The sequence below is a fragment of the Glarea lozoyensis genome (genome assembly GCF_000409485.1).
Source record: "Glarea lozoyensis ATCC 20868 chromosome Unknown GLAREA9, whole genome shotgun sequence".
Taxonomy (NCBI): domain Eukaryota; kingdom Fungi; phylum Ascomycota; class Leotiomycetes; order Helotiales; family Helotiaceae; genus Glarea; species Glarea lozoyensis.
In genome coordinates this window covers 120,020-139,487 of record NW_007361004.1, presented here as the reverse complement: position 1 = coordinate 139,487, position 19,468 = coordinate 120,020, and the positions used below count along the sequence as shown (strand labels likewise).

The 19,468-nt window shown below is 45.6% G+C and overlaps 4 protein-coding genes across 4 annotated transcripts; 3 read left to right on the top strand and 1 right to left on the bottom strand.

Moving 5' to 3' along the window:
* Positions 1-4,940: 4,940 nt before the first annotated feature.
* Positions 4,941-5,849, top strand: GLAREA_07995 (RmlC-like cupin; the record flags this gene model as incomplete). Its single annotated transcript, XM_008090042.1, has 2 exons — positions 4,941-5,286; positions 5,338-5,849. The coding sequence occupies 2 exons, from the start codon at positions 4,941-4,943 to the stop codon at positions 5,847-5,849; spliced, it is 858 nt and encodes a 285-aa protein (XP_008088233.1).
* Positions 5,850-6,322: 473 nt separating this feature from the next.
* Positions 6,323-8,001, top strand: GLAREA_07994 (uncharacterized protein; the record flags this gene model as incomplete). The annotated part of the gene is made up of 2 exons (XM_008090041.1): positions 6,323-7,140; positions 7,197-8,001. The coding sequence occupies 2 exons, from the start codon at positions 6,323-6,325 to the stop codon at positions 7,999-8,001; spliced, it is 1,623 nt and encodes a 540-aa protein (XP_008088232.1).
* A 2,714-nt stretch (positions 8,002-10,715) lies between these two features.
* Positions 10,716-12,218, bottom strand: GLAREA_07993 (uncharacterized protein; the record flags this gene model as incomplete). Its single annotated transcript, XM_008090040.1, has 1 exon — positions 10,716-12,218. One exon carries the CDS (start codon positions 12,216-12,218, stop codon positions 10,716-10,718), a length of 1,503 nt encoding a protein of 500 aa, XP_008088231.1.
* Positions 12,219-17,520: 5,302 nt separating this feature from the next.
* GLAREA_07992 (uncharacterized protein) lies at positions 17,521-18,914 on the top strand (the record flags this gene model as incomplete). The annotated part of the gene is made up of 4 exons (XM_008090039.1): positions 17,521-17,726; positions 17,780-17,983; positions 18,272-18,709; positions 18,761-18,914. 4 exons carry the CDS (start codon positions 17,521-17,523, stop codon positions 18,912-18,914), a joined length of 1,002 nt encoding a protein of 333 aa, XP_008088230.1.
* Between the last annotated feature and the right edge of the window lie 554 nt (positions 18,915-19,468).

Sequence of the window (19,468 nt, the reverse complement as noted above, 5' to 3'; positions counted from 1 at the left end):
ATGCCGGCTCACATCACATCTGCTATGTGCTCGGCCACGCTGCCTGACTAACCGACACGGACATGTCGTAGTCAACCATAACTGAATGGCATGGCTAGGCTCTTGCTTTTCTTATTTCCTTAGACCAAAGGCAAATCCAGCCATCGGCCCAAAGCAAATCGTGGAAAGCGGTCTCTATCGGTTTGAGAGACCTTGCCTATATGTATGCCCTGATGGTTGAGTCGCTTTACCACAGACTGGAATAAACGGTAAGCAGCACCTCTGCACCACGACACCACCACCGCTTGGCCAAGGCAAAGCACACAAAACGGGCCTGAAAAACTCAAGAAAGAACGAACAATCAAATAATGACAAAAGTGTCATGACCCAAAGTATTAGCGTGCGTCTCAGTCCCGCGCTTGAGGGCCAGATGAACCCAAGAGGGTCGGTACGCTTGCTACGCCCCCTGCTCTCTTCTGTAAGTTCCGCTGTCTCAACCCTTTACCAACGATTTTTGGTCGGCCACTCCCCCACAATCCAAACAAGGTCCTCTTCCAACGTAATTGATCCCAGTTTAGAGCCCCGTCCTGGCTCGATCCTGGCTCATACTTCATTCCCTGCAGTCTTCCATCATCTGCAAGACAGGCACCGTCGCTTGGCATCCGTCCCCGGTGAGTATCCGGTCAGGGGCCCGACAGACATATCAATCATATCGTCACCAACCGCGCATACATATAACTCATGGACCTACCCCTTGGTCTGAGTGCCTTTGTTGGCCAAAGTTTGCTAAGACTCAAACAAGCACCGAAGTATCTGATCCTTGACGCCGTACCTGAACGGCTCTTCACGCTACGAATTACCTCTCGAACGAGTTCTGGCTAGCGAGGCGAAGCGAACTGGGTTTGGACAGTGGGAGACTAGGAGATCTTGATATAAAAGGTGCTTGCTCTACTTTCGAAGACGTTTCAAGCATCAAACATCACTACTTCACTTTTGATTCACCCAAACTATAACCTCTGCGTGGTCGAATCCAATCTTCTTTGCCATTCACCTTCGGAACCCACCATACTACCATCACTGCAACTACCGAATCTACACCACGAAGACTCTTTGTTAAACATTTGGCAAACCCTTGATCGACAACAAGTAAGCTGCCTCGGTTGCAAATATTGTACTGCTTTCGAGTCGATAGTAGGTTTTCTCAACTGCTAGTTTCCAGCAGTTCTCTAAGTCTCCAAACCAACTAACAATGGATAGACTCCTACCACCCACAACTAGTATTCACCTGTCCTTTACTAGTAGCTGTGGCTTGAGCCCTCAACCGCTACAATGGCCGTCCCAGCATATTGCAGCCACTCATTCAACCTCATCAAATCAGAATCAACTCTGATCCAATGGGTTTGCTCGATGTGCCACTCCGGCCCACACTGGTTTATTTTCGAGTGCAAGTACTGCAAATTGAAGACGTGTAGACCTTGTGCGAACAAGGTGTAAGCCGTATTTCTTCATCTCCCTAGTTCTCGGCTCAGATCATGTAGTAAGTACTTATTAAACATTTCAATTTTGTCATATCCCAGATGAAAAGTCAGTTCGACAACCGATCTACTTTTCTTACACATCACATCTCAAACACTTTATGATGTCATCCGTACATAGCGACAAAATCCCAAAAGAAAAGTTTCTGACAATATATGCCCTAGTACGCTCGACCTACCTCAACTATTCACCTCATCTTCACTTTCACCACTCGCCAAAACCTACCTCCAAGCCACCCACCTAATCTAACCAATGGCTTCCCGTCACATAAGCCACGTATCCAATCGATCTAGCAAATACAAAATCCAGCGATTCGCGCCAATCTACAAGGTCATTCATTACAAGGGCCATCCCTTCATCAACAGGGTCGGAACGCCGGGCCACGAACGCAAAATCCTTGGCCTAACCCCCCCGGCGCAACCTCTACGTCTACACACCAACCTTTTTCTCGATCTCCATCCTCCGTTTGAGAACCAGATTTTTCATGATCACGAATCTTATTCTTTTTGCCCGGTTGACTTGTATTTCAAAACCAGTCTGACGCGGGATGTGGTTGTGTCTTGTCCAGCCATAGTACAACACATGTCGCAACCAGCCAGAAATCCTGAATCTGCTCACTGCGAACCTATCTTTCGTCCACAGGTGCAATACGTTTTCCCTTGGTTGCTACGTTTTACCTTTGTTGCCACGACGCTTGGTGCGTTGTTAGATTGGGCCACAACAGAGTTTGCTGTTCTTTGTTTCCGGAAGGCACGATTTCCGCATCCTTTTTTCCTGAAAGAGTTGTTGTTCTGGAGTACGTGGCTCTAGGCTAGAGTTGGGCGGAAACCTGAAATTGAGATTCAGGGCTGGTACGGCGGAGGAATTGTGGACGCCGGTTTGGGCAGACAGTCATAGTCTGTTGTTCTCGCGTGGAAGGGGACGTGGGAATAGCTTGTCACTTTGTCATATTTACGGGTCGGATGTCCGATTACCATATTTGTTTTCTTATTGTCGTCTTTAGCGGTCTTACCTTGTTGTGGAGTTGAGATAATAGTACGCGAGTACAATCTGGGCGGATTCGGCGTTTTTTCTGATCTCGAGATTTATTTATGGGGAGATGATAATATACAAAAGTTTATTTGAGGCTTCTTTTCTTAGTCTGGTATTTGGGCGGTGGTGAGTGTGATTTTGTTTGTCGTAGCCTTGTTGGCGGAGGCTTGGATCTGAGTGCTGGATTGTGAGAGATACATTAACGTTTATCGCAGCTTCGAGTTGAATGCTGTTGCGAATGCGAAACTACCAGGACACGCAGGTGTATCGCTACAACCATACAACTTCTCCATCAAAAACAAAGCGCTAAAAACCAAACCACTGTCAAACTTTCCTCTCCATCCACCTCCCTTTCGAACATCACAACACCTCCCAACTCGCCCCTCTTCCATCAACCCAAAATTTCTCCCTGTCCCCCTAAATCCCGAATCAGACAACCTCCCCACTCCAAAACAAACATCCAGCATCAACCCGCCACACTGCCAGACGGTAAAACCTTCAACCAAACAACAACAACCACATCACCTCTCTCAAACCTCCATCCCCCGTGTAACCCGGCCCTCGCCTCCCAGCATCACGGCACCCGGCTTCCAGCAGCATAGCACCGCAAGCTCGTGTCAACGTTTTAGAAGACGCGCAGATGCGGTGGGCCGCTCGTTTCAACTGAGGACCGTTGGGGTGGGTGTGATGGAAGCTGTTGGGGGTGTTGTGGAAGCTGTTGGTGGTGGTATGGAAGGTGTTGGTGGTGTTTAAGAAGGCTGTACAAGCGTTGTTTCGGTCCGAGTGAAGAGATGGGACGAGGGATGAGATGATGAGGTGGTGAGGTGGTGATGACGAATGCGCGGGTACGGGTGGTGGAGAGGGGTTGAGGTGTTTGTTGGTATGGGGGTTGTGGTGAGGATGAGGTGTTTGTTGAGGTGATGGGTGCCAGATGTATGAGAAGTACTTGGGAGGTGTACTATGGTACTGGTGTTGAGAGGTGTAAATTGTTTGTTTCTTCTGCTTTTGTCTCTATTATTAAATGAAGCCATTCGCAGGTATACGTTCAAGCAATTTGCAGCTTTGACAAACGAGGAATGCTTGCGTTGTAGTTGTTGGTGTAACTTTGCATTTCGCAGTATCTATGACTTGTGTTTTCTGGATGAAGTACTATCTTTCTCGTTGAGGCTTCTTTCTCCTTTGCTTGTTTTGATATTCAGACATGTTCTTCTTTGCTATTACCGTTGATATCTGTTCTGTGAAACCTTTTATTATCGTATCAGACGTTATTACCAGATATTTGCCATGATTCCTGAAAGATCTTTATCGCTTGAGTATCAAGACACCATGGAAGGCATCTCACCATCGCAAATGACAGTGGAATTCCATACAGTTCGGCACTAATCCAGTATCAAATGTCTCCAAGGCGAATGACCTTCTCACACGATGGTCAGAAAAGCCCGGATTTTACAAACTTGCGGCGATTGAGATCCCAGCAATGACAATTTCTACAGTCTCTGACTGGTTGTCAAGACGTTAAGTACTGTCTAGTTGTTGTAGGACATCTTTTTCTGCTATTTATTCAGATTTTTCGTGGTCCAATTGGATCATAACTTGCGACTTTGCGAATTCCGAAGTTTTCTGGCAACCGCGTGTCTCTAACGATAATTCTAAACCGCCGTTTCTCTCAGAAGCTGAACGAAAAAGATAGAGATTTAAAGCTTGAGCAGCAGCTTGTGTCAAATACACTCAAAGAGCAGAGGCTGCGCTCTCTTGCTTCCTTCGCTTACGAGAGTGAAATAAAATCGATAGATGTCAGAACAAGTGACTTGTCATCGCTTACACATATTTCAACCGCAATACGAATCAATGACTTTCCGTAAAAGGAAGTTTATAGTCGTAGGGCTGCATTGTCATCAATGTTGCAGATTCAAAGCGGTTCTAAATCAGCCTCAATCAGGGGTTGTTCGAGATCCTGCCATGACGTCGGAGTTTTTCTCCCAATCACGTGCTTTCTCGTCTACATCTGGTTAGAAAGCCCCGCCTTTTCCATCCTTAATGCTGAGTAAAGGTGATTAATCCTCACCAAGCAGTCAAAGACTAACGGCCTGGATCAACACCAATATCAAGTACAAAAATACAAAGCATAGCGTAACTATTTTCAATTCTCATGTAAACATTTTCTCCGCTAATCTCGTATCTTCTCGCTTCCTTTCAATTATCTATATATGAAGCTCTTCATAACCCTCTCTTCCATTTTCCTCATCTCAATTTCAGTCTACTTCAGTACCCCACTACAAGAGCTACTGACATCTATCACGAACCTTACATACAGAGCAGCTACTGCCAGCACAATACCTCAACCTACAGCTTCGCCAGAGTCCATGACTGCTGCAAACACCATCAAATCAACCATGTCTAAAGCCCTATATAACGCCAAAATCGTCCCTCGTCGCAGTGGCGAGCGTGGACACGCAAACCATGGATGGTTAGACTCCTACCATACATTCAGTTTCGCCAATTACTACGACCCTAAGTTCCAGAACTTTGGCAGTCTGCGAGTCCTCAATGAAGATCGTGTCGACGCTCACCGAGGATTCGACACTCATCCCCACCGTGATGCTGAAATCTTCAGTTATATTCTCAATGGAGAATTGACACATCGAGATAGCATGATTAAGAAGGGGAAGGAGACCAAGGAAGGAGACGACTTTTTCAAGATGAAGAGAGGAGATGTGCAGTTTACCACTGGCGGTACAGGTATGTTATTATTCCCTCCACAATCCAGATCCAAGCTAACATGATTACAAGGTATCGCACACTCCGAACAAAACGAATCCAACAAACAAGTCCACTTCCTCCAGATCTGGGCTCTCCCATGGGCCCGCGGCCTCACACCAAGATACCACACCAAAACCTTTTCGGAAGACGCCAAACGAGAAGCCTTCCTCCCAATTCTCTCACCACTCAAAGCCGGACCCGGCGCCTCCTACGACGATGAAAAAGCCGCAGAACCTACATTGCCAGACACCATCCCCATCCACGCAGATCTCGTCATGGCTGCTGGCATAATCGGTGTGGACAAGCGATTCAAGTGGACTGTAGGAGCGAACGCGGTTCGCAAGCAAGGAAGCAGAAATGTATACATTCATGTACCTATGTGCAAGAATGGCAGTGCGAAGATTAGACTTGATGGTCGTGAGGAGGCTGTTCTTGGTGAGGGTGATGGAGCGTTTGTGTCGAATGTTAATGCGGGGGATGTTCTCAGTTTTGAAAGTATTGGGGAGGCTGAGGCGGAGGTTATTGTGCTTGATAGCGATTAGGGGTTGACATGAAGTCTTCTATTGTGTTGTTTTATGAATAAATTGAAATTCTATGATCAGCTTTGCAGTCTTCTGCAAGTTCTCGCAAGCACGGTATGTGGTGCTTCCGTCCGAGTCTTTATTGACCTAATTTTCAAATAGAGTAACATTTTACCACCTGTTCTGTCAATTTCATTTCCATACTTTTCGGCCTCTTTGCACACAAATTTCCACTTCTAAGGCTGACTTCCTGCTCTAGATGCTCCAATACGAATGTACGTCCGACTGAGCTAAGCCGAATCTGGCCTTGAAGTATTGTCTGCGTGACAGTTGCATGTGGCTGAGTGTCGACGACAAGTATCGTGCATACAGGACCAACGACGAAGTCAATCCCGTCTTATCATCCTTTATCAAACTGCTATGCTACCAATTTCACCACCTTTCCAACATATACCATCACGATGGTGGGCACCAGACTTCTCAAATTATCAACCATGACTCTCGAAAGTTTCGACATCGACAACATGCCTCCATATCTCGCCATGTCACACGTTTGGTCCGAATCACTATTCCCCGTATCCCACCTCGCCAACTCCGAAGTAGACATCTCAGACGGTCTCATCATGCTAGAAACCGTCCTCGAAACCTACAAAGAGCTATCTCAGATCGAGTATTGCTGGACCGACACCTGGTGCATAGACCAAAACGACCCCGAGGACAAATACCAGCAAATCCCTCAGATGGGCCGCATTTACCAAAATGCAGTGGCGGCGGTCGTGACTGTCAGACATCAGTTCTCGTTTGATCAAGCGTATTGGGATGAAATTGTAGGGGAACTAGAAGCTGCGTTTGATTTCATGAACGACATCGACATTGAGTTCCTTCCAAAAGCAGCGGCTTTATATAAACTGCCGCGTATCTCTAAACTTCTCGAGAAGGCCGCGCTGGTTCTCAGCGAGTTCAACAACCTAACATGGATGAAGCGCGTCTGGACAGCCCAGGAATACCTCCTAGCAGCCCGAGTGATTTGTATCGGAGAGGACCTGCGACCATTTTATCTAAAGCCTGAGCATGCTAGAATGGTGATGTTGATATGCGCGAGTGATTCCGGCAAGTACGATCATATCCTCCAGGGTTGTGGGAATCTGGATATGTTGAATCGAACTGCGAAGGGTCAATGTGATTCAACGCTTGCGATGATTCTGGCTGAAGATCGCGAGTCGACGGTGCCCGAGGATGGGATTTATGGGCTTATGGCTGCGAGTGGGGTTGTTATCACGCCCATGAGAAATGCTAGTATTGAAGATATCTGGTCGGTATTCAGAACTCGACATTTACCTATACGCGTTGGATGCTGACAGAAGCCAGGTTATCGTGGTGCGAAGCAAGCGTCAAAGCAGGCCATCTCCTCTGGATCATGCTCCCCTTCTCCCCCCCCTCCCATCCCCAAAACTGCATCATTCCCTCCCTAACCCACCGCAACACCATCCACCAAGGCGTCCAAGCCACTCCCCTCCTCGGCCCCGTCTCCCTCTCCCCCATCGGCACCCTCACCTTCTCCGCCTACCTCGCCGGCACCTGCACCATCCTTCACAGTTTCCCATTCGTCGCCGACTTCCCCCAGCCTGCCGACCTAGTCGCCAGCGTCAACGGGGACCTCCACCTCATGACCCTCGTCTGCGAGGCTCTCACCATCGGAATCCAAACAGCCGCCGAAACAAGAAAATACGCAAAAGATCTCTGCGCAGCGTACCATCACGCCCGTCGTCATCCCTCGCGACGCCCAAAACACGTCCCGCACGTCCAATTCAACAACTCCCACGCCGGCCCCGCACACCTCGCCCTCATCAAATCACCGCTCAAAACCACACCCGTGATCTTCTGGTCCGCAGCCGACCTCCCTGAAGGCAGGCTGATAGCCGTCGATCTCAACGCCCAGGTCGTGGCTAGAGATGAGCTGGAGGGGCGGACGTTTTTGATACTTAGTGTGCCGCCCGGGGGCGAGAGGAGCGGGAGGGCCCTGCATAAGGTTGGGCCGACGAGTCATGTTTTTGTGCCGGGGGATGGGGATTTGGTTAGGGCGAGGGTTTATGGGGGACATGTGTTTCGGGGGCCGGTGGAGAGGTGGAGGGTTGGTGGGGGGGAGTGCTGGAGGTGTGGGGGGAGGCGGTGAGGGAAGGTTTGTGGAGGGGTTTGGATGTTGTGGTTGCATGGTTGGGCTGTTTTTTGGGAAGACGGGAGCTTGGCAAGGTAGGAAGGGAAGCTGTAGTGTGATAGACATGTGTGGAGAACCAGGAAGATTATCGCATGAGCGAGAGTTGTTGATACTGAGAGTGTGATCAGGCTCGTCTGTCGTCTGTATGGCACACATAATCTAGAGCTTCCAAGCACACAAAAAAGCAGAATCATCCTATATCCGGGAGTCCTCTGGCGATTAAATGCGGAGGACCAACGAAGTTTACTAGTTTGCACCTCTAGACTACTCTACAATCCCTACCACCTTACACTCAAAATCGATCCCATCGACGTAGTCCTAATATTTACAAGTGACATAGCAACAATTAAGCAGTAAACCCATAACCATTAACCAGAACTCCCTAACGAGCAATACAACCGAAGCTTCTTAAGCATTAAACAATCCGTCTCACAAGTAATCTCCAAATGTCTTGATGGCTAATTATAGAACGTTTCTATTTTATACTAAACTTCAAATTAATCGCTATAAGTTTAACGTACGAGAAAGAGCTGTAGACATATACTTATTTAACAACCTTAGAATTCTTTTATAAGATACTTTTTTTTACTATGTTTTCGAGTCTATATACATTAGTTATAAAGGCCTAGAATAGTATATACTATAGGTAATGTATTATAATTCGTAGATCTTAAGTATCGATTATCTTACGATTTTATACATTTATTATAAACGAGATATCTAGGACCTAATTTAATATTAGAAGACTTCTATAATTTAATTCTGTTTAAGGATTATTTAGCGCTACTCAAGCAGCCCTACCGTTAACTCGTAGCTCTAATCACGGCGCGATATCTCAATTAACAAACACCTCAACATATTCAAACATCTTCACAACGCCAATCCTGAGTTTTAAAATATCCTAATTTTTAAATCTAACAGTATATACAATCTCCTTAATTTTACCTAAAGCGTTGTACGTGGTGACTTTCCGAGATGTAAGAACTAACGATGGAATTAACTTCCGCACATTATAGAACTGTCCATTTAACTGATAAAAATCCACCAGACTTGCCCTGTTTTTACATATTTGATGATAACTTACTAGGAAATACACTAAGGGATTGGGATTTGAATGATCAAGTTCAAGGTATGTGATTAAGCTCGTTTTGATAATCTGATGTCAACAGTTTAAACTCGGTAAAAGCGACAAAAGAAGCGATGGGCGTAGGTTAAGTTTATAATTCCAACCCCTCAATCTCTATGACCTACCCTTTTTAGAGGAAAGTATATGCACATATCCACTATACGTTTCGCTAAAAAGACAAGCTGTAGAAACACGCTCCTAACTTCAATTCCGTTTTTACAATTCCAGCCAAACCCAATCCAAACCCCATTCAACAATCCGAACGTAGCAAGACTCTTAACACGCCCACCAACACATCTAGCCACAACCCTGATAATCTGCCCCCATCTCTCTTACTTGCATACCCGTTATCTCAACTAGAAAAATAATCTACTCCTCACGTCCTGATATACCCTTAGATAATCCAATCCACGCACCCTCGAGTAAAACACTGGATAGTAATAAGCTGATTATTTTCAAATATTCCTAACCCTATTTTCGTTCTTTTATAAGTATAAGATATTACCATCCGTCACGATTCTTCACTTTCAAACGTTTTTATATATAGTGTGATTTAGACTACGAAGACGTAATTGCTTACTCGAGGGGGGCTGATACGGGGTCTGCTTATTGTTGGAGCTTGCGAGTGGGATTTATGAAGTGTATGAGGAGATGTATTCTATCATAACTCTGGCCATATTTTTCCTATCCTGAACTCACCGACCTCCCCCATTGAGTCACGAAATGCAAACCCGCATCCGACATCTCGCACCCAAATCCACAATCGCTACTAGTTCAACAACACAGCAACTCTCCCCGCAACACCTAGACGACGCTTCACAAATGACCCAAGAATCAAAATCTATATAAAGAAGCAAGTTTCCAAAACCACAACCCCAACAACATTCCCCCTTCCCCCACTCTCACCCCCAATATCTCATGAATCATTTATCAGTACCACATGTAAAAGAAACCGAACTCCATCGCAACACAGCCTCTACATCTCCTTCTTGCACTCCCAACCTAGCAACCCTTCTACGAACATCCAACCCATCTACGAACATCCAAGATTCCAAGTTCGAGTCAAGGAATAAAGTTCCTGTATACGAACCGTCCAACCTACCTTCCCCTGCTATCCGTTCGTACCAAAGTCCAACACTCAAACTGAAATGTATTGCTTATACAGACTTAGCATTTAAAAGGTAACTCGGTCTACATATTTACATCTCACAGCGAAAAGCGTTTACAAACGTATAATTCCCAACTATCCTTCCTCTCCAACCACACAAATCCCTCTACGAAGACCTCCCAACCTTTGAGGCTCTTTTCACACGCCGACAAAAAACAAAACTCGTGTTTAATAATCAATGTTTCGAGTGTTACGAATTCAAGCTATTTAATTACCAAAACCCGTTCAATCTGATTTCGACAGTCTAAACATAACGTACCCCTAACCCGAGTTTGAGCCATTTCAATTTCAACCCCCCCCGCTAAACGCCAAACACAAAAACCCCATATAATACACCCCCCATCCACCCGAATATACCTACCCACCGTATCCAACCCCCTACGGAACCCAAGTCAAAACCACCACCGCATCCCTCCCCATCCGCGCCTCGCCCTCGGCAACCCACCGATCATCACTAGCTCTCATAACATAAACCTGCTTCACGCGTCCATCCCTCTCCGTAACCGCATCCAGCATTCTCCACTGCTTTTTTCTCCCCGTCTTACTGAGACTCGCTCTCATCTCGCCAAAGCGATACGCGTACGCCACAGACGCGATATCGTTATTCCCCGGATCAAACGTGTATTCCGTCTGGGAGAGATCGAAATCAATGCCCTTCGGGTACTGCGCGACGCTATAGCCGTTGGAGACTACAAAGTCGTCTTTGAATCTGAAACGCTGGAGTACGCAGTCCTCGCCGCATGCGTCGGCGACTTGATGGATTTTCGCTACGGGTGAGGAGTGCCAGGATTTGAAATGGTGGACGCTGAGGGGTTGATGGCCGGATTCGTAGAAGCCTGAGGGATCGCCGAATTGGTCCATTTGATTGAGACGGGCGTTGTAGGTGAATGTGACGGCGGTTTTGGTGTGGATGCAGTTGTAGAGGAGACGATCGCCCTGGGAGGCGTCGAGGACGTACTTCCCGTTCTCGCGCTTCTCGATGCAGTTTGCTTCGACAATCGCTTTCGCGACCGGGGCAGTCAGGAAGACGCCGCCGCCACCGTAGGCCATGGGGACTTGGTTTTGGATGATCCAGTCGACGCGCTCAGTGAAGGTGCCAATGTAGTAGGGTTTGTTATAGTCGTAGGTGAAGAGCTCGCGGATGAGTTCGGACATGTAGGGGAAGAAGGTGTCGTCGTCGATGAGGGTAAAGAATTTACGCTGGCTGGCGGTGGGATGCGTGTACATCATGCGAACTAGATCAACGTATCGCCCTGGCATATCCAAACTTGGATTCGCTGCAATCACTGTCGCGTTTATTCCAACATCTGCCAATCGATGGTGTGCGGCGTCCAATTCTGCATCCGTACAATTGACCAACGCAACAATCAAACCAGCACCGTTCGAGTTGCCCTTCCCATCCGTCAACCATCTCGTAAACTCCTTCAACGGCCCCAGATTATCATCATTAAAACGTTCCAACGTAGTCGAAGCCCCGAAAATCAACGACGAAGCATCCACATCCCCCGGCCTCGAAAGCGGCTTAACATGAACCCCAATCGTCCTCCCAACTGGCAACATTGCCGCAGCATCCAGCGTGACATCTTGAAACTTCTCCGGGAATAACTCATGATCAACCTCCGTGGTGAGCGGTCTCTCCTTCGCATCAGGAATATACTGTAGCGTGCGCGCCGCATACGAAATCTCCGGGCCTATACTGGCATTTCCTAGAACTTCCTTCACCCACCTCCCTGTATCGAGTTCTGGTCTGGCAAACTTCGAGCCCGCGCCGGACGTGTATGCGGATATGGAGGACCCTGAGAAATCGGGGTGGTAGAGGAACACGACGGTTATGATTGCGACGACGGCCAGCCAGCGATATAAGGGCGTCCGGGGCAGCATGTTGGCGCTTGGAGCGAGCATGATATGAATGAGGGTAATAGGTGACGAGTGGTGGAAGAGACGAGTCGCAACAAGTCAGGGAAGAAACGGTGGGAAAGGACTCGGGCGTCCGCGATGGATAAGAATTGGATTAAGACAGATAACAAAATGAGTGTACTGGCGTCGTGCCTTTGAAGCTGAGTAGAGGATATATAGGAAACGTACAAGATGGAGGTTCAGGACAACGAAATAAAATAAAAATGCGCCCCTCGAAATCGCGATCCGCCTCGAAGCGAAACCTCAGGGTCACATTTGGGAAGGATGGCGCTCGAAGTGGTTAGAAAGATGTGTTTAGTCAGTGGCTAAGAATAGGATAGGGATGGTAAAGCGGCGGGATGAGCCGGCCCGAGCTTTGTGTGAGAGTACTGCTGCTTTAGGGGAGTGTCTCGAACCTTGTATCGCTCGTATCACCTTGTCGTCAAATACGACTTCGAGGTTGTTCGGTTTGAATTGTATCTACGCAACTGCGAATTTGTAGTGTCATAATACGGGTCATCTTTCGGATTCATTAAGCAAACATAAAACTCCCTCCTAATAATATGAACGATTCTTCACGAATCCTCCCTTGAGCTTCTGACAAGAAAATTGGATTTAGATACGCAAGCATAAGAACTGGTGATCTAGTTTTGGAAACCGGAGCGGGACATTCGAAGTCTACAGATCAATAGTGAGTTGTGAGAACATTTGGATACTTCAATGATGATAGGTTATGCGAGATACGAAAAGGTCTGAGTAGCCGCAAGCCGTCTCCATCTGCACGAAGGAACTAGATCTCTTTTGATAGCTATTGGATCTGTTACATTCTTATTGATATAATGTCTGTCCTCAAAACCCATTTCTACACTTGCGACTTTGTGTAATTACCCTCAGCTCTTCACGGTGTCTTCATAGAATAACCATGGCGTTTCAAACAACAAAATATCCGAATCTCAGCATCTCCTTCATCAGACACCTCAAACCTATCTATGGAATCGAGGATTCAGCTTGGAGTTTGGGGCTAGAATTTGCGAATATGCATACGTACTAAAAATTGTTTAACCACAGCTCAAAGACTGAAGATAAAAGTGACACCAGCTATTAGATTATAATGTTCTCTAATTCCCAGATCACTATTGCCTCTATTTCGCGATGAAAAGCTCCCTGGGAAATTACCTTCATGAGTTCGCAACTCAATCTCTTGAAGTTCAACCGGTAGACTAAAGAGTCTTTGAAATGAAAGTGACTCGTTCCACCGCTTGTACGGTTTGTGGATGCTTCTCGCTCTCCTGGGTATCGCTGTCACCTGATACTCAATATTCTCTTTGGCATTCACTCAAACTATTTGGAGGTATGTTGGAGGTTGGGATGAGAAAATGAATTTGTAAATATTCTCAGGCTGATTGATAAGCGAGAAATTGAGCTTCCCTTTCTTATTCACTTGTGGAAAATATGTGTGGTTGGGAGATGACGTGTACATGGCAAGTTTACTGATGAAGTTGGTTTGCAAAGCCTTGGAAGATATGGGTGTGTGTACTCAGAAACATGAACTCCTTTATTCACTCAAATCCTCTGTGTAGTAGCTGAAATTGAAGTTGGGTCATGGCTTGCCATTGACCTTTTTAGAAGATTCGATCAGAATTAAAGAATTTTGAAGCTGATACGATCATTAATTGATCCTTTGAGCTGATACCGCATATTGAAGGTCGTCAATTGGCAATTATTGACACGGAGGACAAGTGAATTCCTTGTACTTCGTATGAAAAGCTACGCCCTGGCTATTTTGTATTCACTTCAATTATTCGTATTGATAACGCGTCCTCATACATTGATGTGGAATGACTTTTCAATAGTGGAAAGGATCCCCCCCCCAAAAATGAGGAGTTGAAAATTCCTTTGTCCAATTTTTCAAAACGACGTTTCGCATACACTTGCATATTCTTCGTCCTTTGTCCAAACCGGCCTTTCGCAAACACGATATGGTAAAGTAAAACTTCTCGCATGCGAACAAAGGGCTGATTGATACTGATTTCTGCCAGGTGTACTTCAGTCTGTGTCCGCCTTTTGGTCGCTGCGCCTCCTCCATCACGAAGCTTTCGGCATATCGATACGAATTCCCAACTGCGGAAAATGCGAGCTCTGAATTTATGTTGGCTCTACTTCGAATTTATTTTGACGTGGCATGTCAACGGGCCTTACCGTCAAAATAACGTTCGCCTTTATTGTCAACACTATACCATTACTTGTCGCCAGCCCATCCTGCCTCCCGGAATATGCGATCGCTCCACGCCATCTTCAAAGTTTCTCCCGACCTGGTCTCGCCAACCAGGTTGACCCCTTTCCACGAGCGGCAGATATCACTTCTCCTAAATCAACATCTCATCACTTCGATGTTGTCTCACGTCACTCTATATAATAGCTATGAGGCAAAGATATATACCTGTTCCAACTCATTCGAAATTGGGGACTATCGATGCCGAATGAGTACCAGGTAAATGATATCCTGTCGTCGAGTTTTAGGCTTGAGCTGATAATTGGATGGTTAGTCTGATCAGATAGAGTGTTTGGGCCCTGATCCAGTCTGAGAGCAACATCACATCCGATGGAAGCATATCCAAATGATAAACCATCCTATCTGGGCCACGGTCTCTTATAAATCCTCACGACTCGTTCTTCTGCTGGCCCAGCTACATTATTGCTGAACATAGAGGCAGAAGTATACACTTTCGAGCCCCTTATGTCAAATAGGCTCTTTCCACATCTGGTCAAAAACATCCTAGAATGTAGTGCTGGGCTGGATATCTTAAAATACTAGCTGGCACTCTACCAAGAAGTCTGTCAGGCTAGATACTTGATTGGGTCTGCAGTTATTTATAGAAAGAGGCGAGGATCTTTGGTTCTGGATTGAGGTAAGTCAGATCCTGACTATGAAGGCTGAACCACCCGTCCTGGATACACTTACTGACTAAAACCCTGTCACAGACACTAAACCCTATCCATACATTCTCCATACCTTCTATCAGCCCCTGGAGCATTACAAATATCTCTAACCCCGTCGACTGGTCACAAGAGACGAGGAACTAAGTCAAATATGGGAGAGGCTAGTCTACAGACTTACCTCTTGCTTTATAGTATTGGCCAAGCTTCTCTGAAGCTGATCAGCTGTTGGCTGCTTCTGTCTGATTGGCATAAAATGATAGCAGGGTTAGGATGGAAATGTTCTTTGGGCCAACAACACAACTGGATGACCACCTGCCGGGGCACATGAACTCTGGATCTGGCTCAAAAGAGCCCTGTAATTAGACTACACCATGTCGGCTCTGTGGTTTGGCTCCTAGTTATGAATAGAATTCTTTGTCGTCCGCTCATTATCTGACTGCTCTTTCATGGAAATGAGCTTCTTGGCTGGATTAGGTCTCTAGGTTCTTTCTTCACACGTCCTTTGTTATCCAAATTTAGTAATTGCAGTTTTTGAAAATAATCTGTCGCTTCTAGCATAAAAATGAAGCAAATGCAAGCTGTTGACACAGCAATCTGCCCACAAAAAGACTTACTTCAATAGTGAAGAATGATCTGGTATATAACATAGGTCGGGCTGGTCAAAGCTTACTGCTGGGTACAATCAACATAGTGGCTGTTTTAATGAACTGCCGGCAGATCCAATTTATTTACAAAAGTTGGAAGCGTAGACCTCGCCTCGACACGTGCTGTTTTTAAAATTGGATATATAAAAACTTCACTTAATAGCAACTTCCTTTTATACGTGAATAAAGCCTAGAACCCCTCTTTTGGTGTTTTAATTATTTCCATGAATTATATTCATCTTTTAAAGATGCCCAATTGTAGTTTATTCCGATATCTTTGCCGCTTGAAAGATACTCCGGTGAGACTTAATAAGTTTACCCCGGTCTGGCTTGACTATAAGTAAGTCACTCTGGTCGAGTTCTAGGACTTTACTTTCTCTCAACTACACACAATTTCTTGAGCATTAATTCCCGCAAACTTTTTCGATCAACGAAACAAAAGTTTCTGTCAAGAACACTAAGGACCGCATGGCTAGGGCTAGGAAAGAAGGTGTTACTACGTTGAATGCTAGCATGCGTTCTACACGTCAAAACAAGACGGCTCATCATCCAAGTTAAAACAAGACGGTGGGATCAACTGTCCTTTCTGAAGTCCTCATCGTAATTCTCCACTTAGTAACAAATATCTTTTCTATGACCTGTTTGTCTTGCATGCCTTGGACGTCGTCTTTGGCTGCCATCCTGTATTTTAAATGTTGGGGGCTGGGTGCAACCCGAGCTATGTTGGAACACCGGCTAATCGATCTTGGTCACTACACTTTCGAATTCTTACTAGGAATTTGACACTATGTCACTTTCAAAAGAAAGCTGTTGACGTGTAAAAGTGTTACTTTAAATTGGACTCTAATTGATAGCCTACAGTTGTAGGCTGCGTTGGATTCTTTGTTTGGTCACTCTTTGTTTATGTCACTCTTTGTTTATGTCACCTTTGTCGCTTTTCCTGACGTGACTAATCAGGTTCTTGAAACATAACCAATGTAAAGCCTGCGCACAGCGCTCATATTGCAGAAGGACGTTCACAGGTACCATAACTCTCCGGTTTACTATGGGAGAGGTGTACTACAAGGAAAGAATTGCAATTTCGACTCATGAATAATGGCCCTCGGGTTGTGAAGTCTCACCGAGGCTCCAAATCAGAGCTTCTAGTAAATGATAAAAGCCAAAGAAAAAGAGAATGTTTAGGCTAAATTTAATAGATAGAGTACCCACTATACATAACTTTACCCTACTTAGTGGGGTGGCAGTAATTCTCCTTGTCATTTTACTTCACTACCTTAATGTGTAATTCTTATTAAAGAATATGACTTAACTGAAAAAGTGAATTACTCTCTTTTCTCGGCTCTACATACCGCTGACACGGCTATATTCAGCCCCATTAAAGATGAGACTAGATTACTAGTCTCTCTGATGACATGAGTTTTATATGTTCACTGTAGAAACAGCCCTGCTGACCTACTGATTCCCCCGAGCTCCTGTGTTATGTGCTAATTCAGCGATGACACGCTAGTTGTTGTGCTACCAAGCTGGTGTGGCTTAGAGAGTGTTAGAGTCAGATTGTCGGCCGGCCTTGTATCTTATTTCTTCTTTTCCCCATAAGTCCAAGGTCTTGACCTCTCTTTTACAGTCCACAAACTTTAGAAAGCTTTATCCCATCAACACAACAGACAAGTTGCCAACCAGAATACTATTGTCTTGCTGGAGAAATGTCGAACACCTCCTCTACCCCCCCAGGTCTGAGGGATACGTCAAACCTGTCTTTCAACATCTATGACAGCGATAGCTCAGTGGAACTAAGCTCTCCTATTCAAAATAGAGCTGTCACGCGCAGCGAATCTATTGGACGTGGTAGACCTACCAAACGTGGCCAACCTACCAGACGTGATCGAGCTACTAGGCGTCGTCGAGTCCGGTGAGTTTATCTCTTGTTTCCATTCGCGCTATTTACTGATCTTGGGGGATAAGTCGTCGCTCTTCCCCTACTCCGGCTCGGCGTTCCCTTTCAGATAATCCTAAGGATCAGTCTACGGACACGCTCAATCCAACTATCAATACAGATGCTTCTATTCGAGGTGGCATAGTCACAGACAGCGGAACTCTCCGAGAGGCAACTCCCCCGAATGAGATTTTAACTGTAGGAGATCAGGGTGATAGTATGGCATTTGCTCAGTAAGTTTCCATTCAAAGAAATGTTACTATGATGTAGTGTATTCACTAGAGTTCAATAGCCACTCTTCCCCAACCTCCGTGGCCCGTTCTTCCTCGGCCTTTCATGATCAAGGTGGAGGTGAGGGAAGTGTTCGATCGCGAGCATCGTCTGTCTCAAGTTGCACAATAGCTGGAGATCAAACTGATATTAGTGATCTGGCTTCAGACAAATAAGTGAGCCACAACCACCCCAGACGGCCAACAAAGGTACCAGGACTTCGTACACATATGCTGACTTGATTATGGTAGAGTGTCAAGCACTTTCATCCACACAAGCCAAGAAGCCAGCGATTATGAAAGAAGTGATACTTTGGAAGCCAGCCTGGGAAATACTTACAATTTTTTCCAATCTAACATTCCTATTGGAAATTATGATCATTCCAAGCATGCAATTTCCCCACACGGAGACACTCTGGCCGATGTTGACATGAACGGTTTGAATCGACAGAACAACCAGCCTGCAGCAAGTCGCCCTTCTACCCCAATCTACAATCCCTTTGGTCCTCTTTTTGGATTTGAGAAAGGAGTCATGTACAACGAGCTGCACTTCAGCGATTCACAAAATACTTCGATTCAGGGGGAGACAAAAGCTACTGTTGATCGAGGAGAAACTTTCAACCATCTTGAGATCCTCAGTCCCGCCATCCGTCAAGTCCTTGATCAAATTTATCCACCTAGAGACGACTTGTAAGTTCTGAAAGTCCATGGGACAGTACGCGTCTGACTAATTTGAAACAGTCACCGAACCAATGATTTTCATGTGTGGTTTTTCTCTCATGCTAGATGCCATGATCCTTTGGCCCCCTATTGTTCGGCTGACAAATTCGATGACTTCATGAAGGCTTACAATAATTGGGTTTGGGACAACTTCACTTTATTGGAAAGATTCTAGGAGGGCGAAGTTAGATGTGGTTCTCCTTTGTACTTGCAATGTGCATTCTCGAGGATGGACAAAAGATAATGTATAGTGGAGCTGAGTGGTAGGACCATACTATTTTGTACCTTAGTACCTTAGTATCTTCGTAGCTAGTTGTGCACTTGTCAATCAATTACTGACAGCCTAAATTTGGACAGGCTGCGCTATCATCATGGGTTCGTGGTGACTTCTGCGTTGCAACCCATTTTCTAGGCGAAATTTAACCTTTTCAAAAATGGTACCATTCTGCCAGACTCCTTTTGGTCTTCGCAGCGAATAAATAGGAATACTCATTATTCAAGTCATTCTGAATAATACTTGCAACTTGGGAAAGTTTTCAGTACAGAAACCAGTGTCCAATCCAAACACGATTTCTCCATATTAAAAAGCAACGTGACGTAGTAGATATGAAGCGAACCTTTTCCCAGTCTTTTTATATCAGCAGGACTTTACATAAAAGCTTGTAGGTCCTGATTTTGCCTTTTTGAATGATGTTCATGACGGACAAGGGCTAAGCGAGCCAACCCCCT